At 59.1% G+C, this 13,708-nt stretch overlaps 1 protein-coding gene across 6 annotated transcripts in view; it reads right to left on the bottom strand.

Moving 5' to 3' along the window:
• The window catches only part of HDAC4 (histone deacetylase 4), a 301,426-nt gene that overhangs the window by 18,475 nt on the left and 269,243 nt on the right, over positions 1-13,708 (bottom strand). For all 6 annotated transcript variants that reach the window (XM_044380446.3, XM_044380448.3, XM_048213944.2 and 3 more), the window contains 4 exons: positions 12,137-12,224; positions 11,003-11,122; positions 10,135-10,232; positions 955-1,073 (listed from right to left, as the gene is read on the bottom strand). In XM_044380446.3, the coding sequence (XP_044236381.2) occupies positions 955-1,073; positions 10,135-10,232; positions 11,003-11,122; positions 12,137-12,224 (425 nt within the window). The remainder of the gene's footprint in view (positions 1-954; positions 1,074-10,134; positions 10,233-11,002; positions 11,123-12,136; positions 12,225-13,708) is intronic.

Here is a 13,708-nt window from a genome sequence, read left to right on the forward strand (position 1 = left end):
CCTCACTGCACCCCCTCCCGTCCACAGAAAGTGCCTGGCGGGTAATGGTGATCGCCATCCTGGCCGGAACCATCTGATGCTGATTAGAGCCAAACAAAACCACACCACCCTGCTCAGAGTCCCCGTCACCAGCTGCCATCAGCGCATGGGGCCCAGGGCTCCCTGAAGCCTTGGCTTCGTCCGTCTGACGGATGCAGCGACGCGGCCCCGGGGCCGCCGCGGGAATCACGGGCGCGACTCGTTCCGCGCGTCACCTGAATGCGCCTTTCACAGAGGGAAGGTTGGCGGCCGCCCTGGATCGAGCACATCTGGGGACACCGTTCTCCCACAGCACCCGCTCACTCCGCGTATGTCACATCTTGGTGACTCTTGCGCTATTTCAAACGTGCTCATTATTACTATCACGTCACGGTGGGCAGGATTCCCCGACAGCTCACACGACCACGAGCACGTTCTCGCAACAAAGTCACTTTCACTGATGGTTTGTATGTGGTTTTGCGGACAGTGTTAGCGCACGCCTAATGCTTCGGTGCACTGGGAACCCCCAATTCACCGGCCTGGCCGCGCCACTGCGCCTGCTTTACTGCGGAGCTCGGGGCGAGCCCGTGAGGCTCGGGCAGCGGTCCGGCTGCGTGCGGAGGGGTGCTGGGCACACTGCTCCCTCCTGGCCCTCTGCCCGGTCCCTGTGTGGGCCACTGGGCCTTGGCCGGGTCAGGGAGGCTCTGAGATCTGTGCTGGATGGAGCACGGCCCCCACGAGGGCTACCCTGCGTGTCTGGGTCCACACCATCCTGCTGTGTGCCCTGCGCTCTCTGGGGCAGCAGGCGCGCTCACACGATGAGGAGAGTTTCCTCCCGTTGTTACTAAAGGGGAGGCTTGAACTACAGAGCACACCTCACCCCACACACAGCAGAATCCAGACTGTGCTCCCGGGCCATCTGCAAACCCGACTTACATTTGGCCGAGAGGTTGTAGCCGCCGAGGGGCGTGGGGTGGCCCTCCACAGCGTCGAAGCCTGACGACACGAGCACCACGTCTGGGGCAAACTCGTTCGCGATGGGCATGACCACAGTCCTGCAAAGGCAAGAAGGGGACACGGGGTCAGCGGGAGACACAGACACGGAGCGTGCACGGCCACTGACAGAGCCTGCTCGGTCTCCCCTCAAGGTCAGCACGATGAGGGCTCCACAGGCAGCTGCGATCTAATGGCTCGCACTCAGAAGATCAACCCAGTGTGACCGTGGCTCATCTCACTGAATCCTAAATGTCCAAACCGGTAAGCCCCAGTGTGAATGCCCAGTGGAGCCACAGCACAGGGATTCTTGTGTCGGCTCACTGGTACGTGGCAGGTGACCTGTAACCCCCATGGCACCAGCTGCCCACGCTGCTAAAAGCCCTCCCCACTCCTCATCCCTGTCCCTTGCCCATCCTATCTTGTTCCCGTAGGCGGGGGTAGCTCTGCGCCCCCCTACGCTCGCTTTATGTGGCCCCGATTCAAGACAGGCACAGCCACCGACCACCCCCAGTACCAGGGGCCCAGAGTTGTGTGTCTGAGAAGGTGGGGGAGCCCCCGAGCAGCCCTGGCCCGGAGGGGACCCTGGTGTGCTCCTTCCACCCATCCGAGGCCACAGCACCAGCCACACGTGACTCAATGACCCGCATGCCTGCGAGCGCCAATCTGACACCTGGGATCTGTAAAGGGACAACTGGTGATCAAATTTAAGAGAACGGACAGGTTCAAAGTATAAACACCCACTGAGAAGTTCAGTGGCTTAGGGATACCAGGGAAACAAGGAAAACCGTCGACTTGAAAAGTAGAAAACACACTTCTTAACAGGAAACCACCACTCACGAACATATCAGCACACCCTATAAGTACATGCGCTGTGCTCTGCATACGTATTACGATGAGAAGCTAAACAACTTCATTTGTCAGTTAAACTCGCTTTATTCGATCCTGAATCCATCACCACGGACTTCCAGAGTCTCCCTCCTCCCTCTGGGCTGTGTGCCTGCAGCGGGCTGGGAGGTGGCTCGACATCATGCACGTGCCGGCAGCTCCGCAGGACTCCTCACTTGCTGGCGGCTGCGGGAAGTCCGTGTTTCCACGTCTCCCGCAGGTTGGACCACGTTTCTGTGGCATCAAAGGGCTGCTTCCTGTTCCCGACCCACTGCTCACCTCGGACCCAGAAGTCCGTCAAACGGGTATCCACAGGCCCGCATGGGGAGATGGTCGCATGCCCGGCCCACGGTCCTTTCCCTCCCAGGTCAGCGGGAACACCGGGGCCACAGAGCAGCAGGGCTGGCATGAGAGCCTCCACAGGTTCTCACGCCTGGTAGTATAAAATAAAATTTGCCCTGAAATTCGCCCTTTATGTTTGTAAAGTCAACTCCATAAAGCACCAGCGTCGACCAACAGAAGCAAAATTAACCGTCTCTCTGCTCAGAATGATTCCGGACTGCGATCCTCTCGAGACATCCCTCTAGTTTCGGAGTGGATGGACAGTCTGGGGCGCTATGCACAAGGTGAGGAGGCCACTGCCCGTCTCTGCAGGAGGCGTGGGACGCGCACGGCCCGATGCTCAAGTACCCCGCCAGCAAGCCCTTTCGAGAAGCATATCCGCGGTGCGGGAGCAGCTTCCGGCGTCCCCCTCATCAAGTCAGGCACCGAGAAAGTCTGCCGTACACACAGGCACCAACCTCGCACACGGGCGCTCGGCCGGCCGAGAGCCTCACTTCTGGAACCTCACACTGGGCCGGCACAGGCCGGGGTTGGCTTCCGAGCCTCTCACGGCTTTCCTCTCCCTTCCGAGGCTGTGCCCAGTTCAAGCAGCCGCCTCTGGACTGCGTCTGCCACAGGCTGTGCAGGTGGCTTCAGGGGGCCCAGGTCTGCATCCGGGGACATCCGCTGGGGGCTGCAGGACCACCTGTGACTCCTGACCAGGGACCCGCCAATGGCCAGAGAGTAAATGTTGTCTTCGGGCCACGGGGCCCGCCGAGATGACTCGCACTGCTCTTGTTGTGTGAAAGTGGCCACACCCGTACGTGAACACATGTGCGTGGTAGGTTCCACTAAATCTTAGAAAACATGTGGTGGGATTGGGCCCAGGCCCACTTCAGACTCTGTCAGGACGACTCTGGTAACGTTCTTCAGCACTCGACGCCTGCCTCGGACTGTAATGTGTTTCCTTGCGTCCCCTGGGATGCTGCACGAAAGTTCTCAGGCTCTGCCAATGCAAAGTGCGAACCAGAGTCTTCTAAGCAGACTGTCTGCTTCAGGGCCCGCGCCGGAGCGTGGGTTAATGGTCCTGCCACGGCGGCCACGGTGGCCGGAGTGCAGGACGTCCTGGGTGTGGGCAGGAGGGCGGGGGAGTGCCTCGGAAGCCGGGGCAAGTCCCCTGCGTTCACCTCACGGCCAGAGACACGGTCCGCCTTACCACGGGAGGCCGATTTCCCTCGGTGGCTCCCGACGGCCAGCAGGGCCGGTCTACACTCGCCAATGCCTTTCACTGCCTTTGCCATTCCAGAGAGATGGTTGTTTGATTATTTTAATGACGTTCCTGTCACATAAACTTTGTCTTCCGGCAGAAGAACTGTTTCAGCCATGTGTTTGTCCTGCATCTTACAGCCAAGACCTTTCTTCAGTGAGAACCACAGACACCTCGTGTAGACACTGGCTCATTCACAAAGCGCTTTAGCAGCTGTTTTGAAACAAGTGCCTGTGGTGGGTTCTCTGCTCTGAAGCACTGCGGAGCTATTTCGCTTCTAATCCACAAAATTAAAAAAAAAAAATAGCCCTTTTAAAACCATCATTAGAGGAAGTTAATACCGAGAGAGTCCCTGGCGTCTCTGCTTGCTGTGTGGCATTGCCGCGAAGCCAATCAAAACAAAACGTGAAGCCCCGTGTCTGTGCGTGCGCGTGAGCGGGGCACGCCCATCAGCCACGCACAAGTGTGAGCTGCTGACGCACGCGCACACACTTGTTCTGTTTTCCCGGTGTGGAACCCTCCAGGCTTTGATCTCAGTCACTTGCTAGCTAAGACGGTCTGCAGTGCTGCTGAGAGCCAGCTGTGCGCCGAGTGGAGCCCTGAGAACTGTCACCTCCCCTCGACACACTCTGCTTCTTCACCTGCAAGAAGGGGACTGAACGCAGCTCTCCTGATGATCCCATCAGCCTTCTAGAATCCCCACATTATCATCCCACCCAGGAACCCCATGCTTCATAGATATTGCAAGGAAAATGGGAATCTGGGGGCGCCTGGGTGGCTCAGTCATAGGGCGTCTGCCTTCCGCTCAGGTCATGATCCCAGGGTCCTGGGATCAAGTCCCACATCGGGCTCCCTGCTGGGTGGGAAGCCTGCTTCTCCCTCTCCCTCTTCCTGCTGCTCCCCCTGCTGGTGCTCTCTGTCAAATAAATAAATAAATAAATAAATAAATAAATAAATAAATAAATAAAATCTTTAAAAAAAAAAAAAGAAAGAAAAAAATGGGAATCTGGCCTCGCATTTTATTTCTAGAATGAAATTTTAACAAACAACTTAGTCTCTGATAACAGATCTAAATATTTACAGCAGACCTTCTCTCAAATCAGCACTTTAAGGTGAGAGCTTCTGTGGGACCATCTCTGACCTCCTGCAGGGCAGCCTGAGGGCAGAGGGGGTGGGCTGGGGCTTCCCAAGGCTGCAGACCAGCCACTGTCCCCTCAGAGGCAGGAGGACGGGCATGTCTCCCAGAGAAGAGGTGGGCCGGTGTCTGTGCCCGGAGCACCCCTTACCGTAGGAAAGGAGCACATGCTCTCCACCGTGTCCCCTGAGCCCCTTCAGTGCGCCCTGGCTGCGGGGGCTGGGGCTCAGAGGGACAGACCAGTCCGAGTGATGGAGCCGGGGCCCTCTCTGCATGCTCCTCCTGGAGCAGCCCCAGGACGCTGCCCACTCCCTTCCCGAGGCCTTGTCAGGGCTGGCTGCCGGTGTGCTCGTCACGGACACAGCCCTCCCCGCCCCCCTGCAGCTCACCAGCCACGCCCGGACTTGCACGGAGGAAGGCTGTGTGTCCAGGACAGGTGCGAGCTGGCACGACAGAGGGGTGGCGTGAACACAATTTGCGAACATGAAGTAAGTATGCTGGCTATCAGTCTGGGGCTATTCCTGGGCAGGGACGGTGCCAGGCGCATTGCCGGGGCAGGCACAGCTGACAGAACTGGTTTTATAAGCCACCATAGACCATCGGATTACACAGGGTGTACAAACACGCCTCCAAAACCCACAGGGGAATCTGAATGCAGTAACCAGTTCAACGGTTGGTTCCAACTTCTGGAAGGAAACGACCTTTTGATTTGTCTCCCAACCTGGGCCCCACATAAAACACAGCAAACTCACGGTCATCGCAGGCCTCTGGCGCTGCCCCGTGCGCTGTCTCCAGGGGCTGTGCCCACCCATGCCAGAGAGCACTGCGAATGTGCGGGGGCAGCCCAGGGCCTCCGAGGGCCCCAGAAACACGGTCCACACCACCGGCCACAAACATCTCCTTTCACGAGGCGACCGAGAGCTCACGCGGCAGAGCCCGCTGCATCGTCCTTCTCGTGCATTTTTGGTTAGGCTACAGCTACAGAGCTCACAGGAGGTGGGACCGCCCAACGGACACACAGCCGCTGCTTCTGAACGGACAGACCCTGTTCCACAGGAGCCTGGTGCCCTCGGTAGCTGATGACACGATTTGAACCACCACAGCACTCGGATAATCGGAAACTCCTTTGGTTGTGTGCTGTGCAAACCCTTGCTTCGGGGGCCAGGAGGGGCTGGGGCGCTTGCTCCGGAGTCGGGGTCGGCTGCGCCTGCGCCTGCACGGCGGGCCTGGCCTCCGAGCACCTGCGCAGCTGTGGCCTCGGGGCTCTGGGAGCTCCACGTGTTGAGACAGCCACCGGGAGCTGTCCTTTTCACCGGGGTCACCGGGCCCACCAAGTATTCAAACACCGCCGAGAGTCGCAGTCAGAACACCGATAAAAATGGGCGCCAAGCACTCTGTCCTGGCCGCCCCCCGACAGCGGTGCCCGCCGCCCCACAGGCATTGTGGCTGGGCCCTCGGCCGTCCCCCGTCTCCTCTCTGCCCCCGCGCTGCACACCCACGGCCCCCGGCCCCGCACTTCCCAGCTGTCTGCGCTCTGCCTCACCCGGACCTTTCCCTGGTGAGGTGGGGACGCCCCTCCTCTCATCCTGCTAAGTGCGCCTTGTACTGACCCCTGCCCCTCCCTGCTGCTCCTGTCTGGCTGTCACTTGCAGAAGGTGGGGCACCTGGCTCTGCTGGCTTCTCCACACCCTCCCGTCTGGCGCCCTGCCAACATGGGGCCCCTCCCCCTCTGCCACCGTGGTCCCCACCGGGCTCAGGCTCACGGTGGCTGCCCTGCCCCCACGTGCTCCAGCTCTGTCCCGTCACTGTCCTCAGGCCTGTCTAGGGCCTACACTCTTGGCCACCAGCCACCCACCTCCTAGAGCTCCCTGCCCCTCCCCACCTCCAGGAATAAACCGCAGAGGTGGCACTGCCTGCCATGGATGCCCCACAGACCCACGACCGGCCCGAGGAGCAGGTCTCTGCTGGGTGGGGTACCACAGCCTAGGCCTCTCCCAGCCGCTCCCCTCTTCTGGCTATGAAGCCAACCTGGGTCTCTACCTCAGTATCCACATGTTCTCTCCTGGGTTCCTACCCTGTTCTTGGCAGGACCCTGGCTTCCCCTGGGGAACTCAACTCCAAGCAACAAGTATTTAGGAGATGGCCCGTCCCCACCCGAGTCCCCTCAGGGCTCCCACTACATAGCTGTTGGACATCCAGACTTGCTATGTTGGTCACCTGGCAGAGCCCCCAACATGCTCCTGGACAGACAGGGCCACGGTCCTTGTCCCCAGAGGTGGCCCCACATGCCCGCGGGTTCTCACCTGCAGGTCTCCTCCCGTGGGCGCATTCCTCTAGGACGCAGCCAGGAAGCCTCTGCCCCCGCGGGCAGCTGCCCCAGCACCGCGTCACTGCACTTGCCTGTGCGCACTACAGTCGTCTGAGGGGCCCTGCCGCCCCGGCTCCGCGCCACCCCCCAGGAAGGCCGGCTAGACGCGAGCGTACGCACTCTGCTTCTAAATCACCAAAGAACGTCCCAGGTAAAGTGTCCCCGCAGGGGACAAAAGATGTGGACGCCCTTCGAGAGACATAACTGCCTTCAGGAAACAAGGTCCAGGGTTTGCATCCAATGTCTTCACGACAGTGAGTCCCGGACGGAGGCAGAGCCTCTGTGGGCCAGACCCAGCACTGTGAGCGTGGTGGGCGCCGCCGAACTGCACGCCCCACGTGGCCGAGACAGGAAGCACTCTGTGCATTTCACCACGACAATAAAAAAATAAGTTTTTGCTTTTTTTTTAAAAAAGCACCCCCCCCCCCCCAAAACACCTTATGGAAGTAACGAAAGTTCAAAGAGCTTCGATCTTTATGTCAGGCTTGAAAGGTTGGGGGCACATGAAATGAGTCTGCCCAGTTGCTCAATTTAAAGGCAAATCTCAATTCGTTAAAAGATTAAAGTTACCACTTCAAAATACCCAGTTTTTCTGACATCTTTGATAAACTTTATAAAATCACATTTAAATGGAAGTTACGATTTAGAAGCACACGTAATCCCAGTTTCATTTCCTGACTGCACGGGCGGGCCCGCTCGTCCCCAGACGGCAGGCAGGCGAGGGCTGAGAGCGCATCGTGGTGTCCGCCGCCCAGAGCCCTCGCCTCTGCTCAGCAGACTTCAAAGCCCGTCTGGCGGTGCGCTGGTTTGAATTACGGTCGCCGTTTCTCCTCAGCCTGAGCCCGGGGAGAAAGTGCCGTGCCTTCTGGATTTCATTAGGGGCACCTTTCTTATCTCTTCTTCATCTCAGGCTTGATCTCCTGAAATGCAACGTGGCAGGCAACGGGTCTGAGGAACAAGGTGCTGCCCCCGAGGCCCACATTGCCCCTGCCCCCCCCCCCCCACAAGGGGGAGAAGCACAGAAGAAAGGGGAAAGCGGATCCTGACCCTTCTTCCCCCATCGATCGATGCCCGGGGAACCGTAAATTGTAAACTTCAAAGTGCTATTTTACATTAAAATCAATAAAAAACCCCCAACCCTGAAACAATTTTCCTTTTCAAAAGAGCTATTTAAGCTTTACAAAGTTCGCTTGATAAGGTATCATCGCATACGCTTGGCAGAAGATGAAAAAGGAATGTCAACAGCAACTCAGAGTGAAGGGTTCATCTTAAAGGCTGGTCTGGGGAGGGGGGGCCGGGAGGTCCCGGGGCTGGAGGACGACCTCCCGATGCTGGGTGTCCCTGTGTCGCGACCAGAGCACCCAGGGGACGTGGTCCTGTGGAAGCCGGGCCGCAAGCCGGCGATGTGCAAGCGGAGCCCCTCCCCCGCGCTGTACACCGGTCCCAGCACAGCGCCACCCTCCGCCCACGCCGGAGCTGACCCGGGTGCCCCACCTCTCACGGCAGCTGTACAGACATTTTACCCTCCACGCAGCCTTCCAGGAGGGCCAGTTCTCAGGTGGGGGGAGGATACAGGGGTGCTGGCCGCAGGGCGCCCCACGGACAGCAGTGAGGACCCTGCTGCTGGAGCCGCACGGTTCGGATTTCGAGAAGCGGACAGTCCACCGTGTACATGAGCAAACTTTCAGATGTTCTATCTGTTTGGGGGAGTACCTCCCCCTTAAATTAGGCAGGCAAGAGTCAAAATCCTATTCCCTCTGATCAGGAGTAAGAAGAAACATCAACATTAAACCCATGAGATCAGAGGAAAAAGTGACTCAGGAAAATCTGGGCAGAGAAATCACCTAGGGAGGTGACGGGCTCCGCCCTGTAAAGACCGCCCTCACTGCTTGAGAGGCTGACCTACGACCCGGACCTCTTCGAATTGGAGCTGAGCCGCTGGGGAAGGAACTTCCGTGCACAGGGCAACACGTGCCCTGTCCCACCATTCTGAGTTTGGAGCTGAGCGAGGAGATGCGGTGAAGGGTCCATGCAGGCTTCCCACAGAGCAGGGGGCAGCGCCTACAGCAGAGCACTTACAGACGAGTCCCCTGATGGAGTCGCACCCACCAGAGACACGACACACACGGGCACGCCTGCACGCACGCAGCCGTGTGCACACGTATCCAGAGACACGCGCACACACGCACATACGTCCACAGAGCCATGTGCATCACGCATGCACACGCCTGCACACATGTGCTTTCTGTTTAGATCGAGCAGGGTAAGAGCACAGAGCTCGAGAACGAGGCAGGGAGAAAAATTCACTGGAAACCTCACGGGGCTCCAGTTCCTAGCGCACTGACAGGGCTGTCTAACAAAGACCAAGAGCCTGTCAAGCTCCGACACCGGACATCACCCGTTTCGCCAGGGGCCCCGGGACCCCAGAGACGGCGTTCCTGGGAGACGGCGGGGGCCACCATTTAAAATAAGAGGGGGGAAGCCTGCGTTGCCAAGCGCCCGTGTTTGGTTGCGGGGATTACTTCAGTCTGGCCCAGATCAAAGTCGAAATCACCATTTGACGACACAAGCAAACACGGCGCTTACAGAAGATCACCCCGCGGCTCTGTCCTAGCGGGAAAGCAGCGCAAAGCGGGTGGACGGCCGGGGAGCGGCCTCAGGTTGCAGCCATCAGGGAGGAAGGCTGGCTTCTCTCGCTCGGCCTCGCACAAAGCTTTGTCGCAAGGCAAACCAGGAGATGAGCCAATCTCAGCTGAGCAGCCGCTCTCCATGAACACCGCGTTTTCTGAGCGCGGCACCCAACGCCTGGCCTGGGCCTCAGCCACTTTCTCACCATCGAAGCCCAGGGGGTTCCTGCTTCGCAGGGGAAGTCCAAGACAGCCCGCGGCCAACAGGAGGTGAGAAGACAGGTCGGAGACCCCTCTGCTGGCTTGAAGAACCAACGGGGAGAAGCACCAGACCCCAGAGCCCGTCTCCACCGGGCACCGTGAGGGAAGCTGCGGCGGCCAGCACGAAGGAAGCACGTGCGTGAAGGAAGAGCGAGACCACAGAACGGCAGGAAAACCGCGCAAGAGCTGGGAATGCGGGAGTGGAACTCCTGATGGCTTTATAAATGCCTGTGGGACAGGAAGCCAGGACACTCACCTGAAGGCCGCCAAGTACTCCGCGTCTCCCATGGGGGGGTCAAGGCCGCCGGTGAAAGCCATGTTGACGTTGAAGCCCACACCTGGCCCTGTGCCCACCTGTGTGGAAGAGAGAAACTCCTATCACAGGCCCTCAACCAGAGACGGAGCAGAGCACCCGACTCCCGGTGCCCCCACGGCCTCTGACTCGCAGATTTCCACGGCGGAGTGCGGTCCCAGAAGGCGGGGCTCCCGGCCCCTTGAACGTGGGGTAGCTGCGGGAGGCGCCGGCAGTGTGGGAAGATGGGCAGCCGTGCACTGCGGATGCCAACACGGCACCACCAGACGGGTCTGTGAAGGAGGCTGTCCTTCCGACTTCCTCCCAAGAAAGAAGACCAGAGTCTGATGACACTTTTCCCCGGGGTGTTGGGGTCTCTTTGTTCAGGGAGGGCAGGCTCTGCTGGGGGAGTGGGGGTCACGAAGGAGCCTCTGAGCCTACCGATCCCGCCTCCCGTGGGGCCTGGACAGGGACAGGACAGCACCAGCGCCCTGCCTGAGGGACGGACAAGAGCAGTGGCCTGGAGGCGTTTCAATCACGTAACGAGGGCCTGGAGGAAGGAGGGCCCCATGCCTACTCTTAGTCTGCCCAGATTAGAGCCAGAAATCACGTCCAGTCTTTCATTTGTACTAATAAATGAAATAAAGCCCGCATGTGCACACGGGACGGAATACAGTCTGACGACTGCCTGAAATCGTTTGGGGCAAATGTGAACGTGAAGCCATCGCTTCCGTGTGTGCGGGGGCTGTGCGTCCCGGCACTCTCACCTCCAGAGCAGCCCCGCCTCGGCCCCTCGGACAGGCCTGCACACCAGCAGGCGGCCCCTGCTTACCTCGTCCGGAGCCCCACTGCCCGGGAAGAAGTTCCCGTCGTCATAGCGGTGAAGGGAGATGTACAGGACATTCGGGTCATTGTAGAAGGCCTGCTGGGTCCCGTTTCCGTGGTGAACGTCCTGAAAGAGCGGGGCGAGAGGACTCAGTGCCGCCAGACACCTCCAGCAGGGCCTGGAGGGAGTGGGGCTGAGGCGACAGAAGGAAGAGGCCCCAGCTGTGTCCCAGTGGGTCATGAGCTCACGAACTGTACCACACTTGACGGCTGGCTCACCGGGACGAAGGCGCCGGCAGGCTGAGGGCCGATGATGGGCGGCTTTCTGTGGCGAGAAGCCATCTGTGCCCCTAGGCCTCAGCCATCTCAAGGCCCCATGAGCAGTGCCCAGTACTGGGAGCTTACTGGGTATGCTAGGCTGTGTGTGGTGTTTCTTTTCCCAAATGGAAAAGGACCCTGCAGTACATATGATAATCCTCCCTGAGCACCTGCTTTCCTTTCCCCTTAAAACAATTATCAAATCATAAATACCAAACAGAATAGGGAAGAATAATAAAACGAACACATCTGGTGTCTATCCCCAGGATAAGAAGCCGTATTTGGAATTCTGATAACATATATAGAGTTTTTACCCTCTCAGGGCAGTGGGACTGTGAGAAGAGACACCACCTGTAGGAAAATGGGAAGGAGGCTAAGCCAGCATGAGGGGTCACCAGGCTGAAGTAGGAAGGTGCTTCCGCCAAGAGGGACAGAGACGCACGGTGCCATGTCAGGCTGTGGGAGAGTGTGGCCCACACCCTTAGGTGGACGTGTGAGGTTGCGGCCATCACAGCCACCCCCCAACCCGCCAACCCGCCTCTCAACGAGGTCTTGCCATGGATTACCCTTCGATTGCTGCTCTCAACCACAGGCACATTTCTGGACATTTTAGGGCCCAGCTATCAGCAGGACTGGCTGATGGCTGTGAAGTGGACTCACGACCACCTGCATTTCAGGTAGTTTCCAGGAAGTTAAGTCCCCCAGATCCTATGTCAATGGAGGCAGAAAGCCTGCCTCGTCTCTGCACAGGGGACGCTGTCTGCTCGGGGAAGCACATGGGCTCCCAAACCCCAGCCCCTCCCAGGGAACAGGCCCCACTTACCCAATCCACTATGAGGGTCTTGCTCACGTCCAGCCGCTGCTGGAGAAGCTTGGCTGCGATGGCCACGGAGTTAAAGTAGCAGAAGCCCCTGCAGGCGAGAGGACAGACAGAGGGAAAAGACAGGCTCTCACCAGTCTTCACACGACGCGTGGCAGAACCAGCTGCAGTCCCATGAGAGTTCAGGAGGGTCTGGTCAATGCCCGGCTCCCTCACTCGATGCTACCGATCGACAGACAGGCCCCCCCACGTCCCCCACGTGCACACCGCCGAGCTGTGGCGAGAAGCCCGTTCCACGGTGTACCGGCACACCCTGGCCCAGAACTAGGCAGCCGCTCACCGGCCGGCCTCCGCAGAGGATTGAGGTCACGTATTTGACCTGCTTCCTGCCTATCAGTCCAGGCTCTCAGATGTGTGACAGTGAGGCACACATCACTCCCGTGAGTAACTCTGCGGTCTTCTTCAAGAAGGCGCAAAAACAAGCTAACAACGGCATTCAAGTAAGACCGAAAATCTTCTAACTCTGGTGTTCCCTTGGCCTGAATTACCGCAAAGACAGGGAAATTTGGGTGGTTTTGTTTTGGGAACCCAGGTGTGCAACCTGCAAGCCCCCTGCCCCCACCACAGCAGGACACACGCCTCTGGCGCCGGCACCCAGAGCTGCAGGGGCACATGCACCCAAACGCCCCAACAGCTCTCCCCCCAACACGCTCCTCAGTGCTCCATCTGGGTCCGTTTGGGTTCCGCTCCAGGATATCCAACAGCTTAGATTCAGATTAGAAAACTGCCTTCAGAGGAAGGAAACACACAGGATCCTGACCCTAACAGCATGGAGGGTTCTGGGTCGTGGCGTCACCGAGCCCAAGGGTTTCTCGGGGAAGGCAGCAAGTGTAACCTGAAGCCGCTCTCAGGAGCTTGCGGGCACTCCCTCCTCCCTGGGAAGGAGAGTCCTTTCTCAAACCACAGTCCGATGCCCTCACTGTGCGTGTAGAGGACAGAGGGCTCCCGCTGGCCTGGGAGCCAAGGCCCAGGCTCCTTCCGGAGTGCGGGTTCAGCCCTCGGTTCCTCAGCCTTGTTCTAGCCGCCCCCGACCAGGCTCTGGCGTCCCCTCCCTGCGCTTCCTGGCTTCCCAGCTGGGCTCTGTCTGCCAACTCATCACTACTCACTCTTCAGGGGACAGCCTGATGTCACCTCTCCCACCTCCCCTAGCAGGGGACATCCACCCTCCTACGGTGCCCGTCCTGCTCGCTGGACTGGTTTCCCAGGTCGCACGAGAGGCACGTCTAGCCCACCCCCAGGCACCAGGTACCTGGTGCACAGCTGGTGAGGCCCGGTGTCGGGTCCCTGTGACCCCATCCCAGGTGGGTCCCCACCTGCCACCGCTTGTCCCCAGGGCACCTGGGCAATCTGCATTCCACACCTGCTGCCTCGCCAGCTCCACAGATATATGCATAGTCAGGGCTAGGATGAATCCCAGGGAGTTCAGACAGCTGGACCCTGTGCTCATGACCTTGAGAGGTCAGCCTCAGTAGTACCAATCCATAAGCAGGTCAGCTGGAAGACCACATGGGAGAT

This window comes from Ursus arctos, unplaced genomic scaffold, assembly GCF_023065955.2.
Source record: "Ursus arctos isolate Adak ecotype North America unplaced genomic scaffold, UrsArc2.0 scaffold_1, whole genome shotgun sequence".
NCBI lineage: Eukaryota > Metazoa > Chordata > Mammalia > Carnivora > Ursidae > Ursus > Ursus arctos.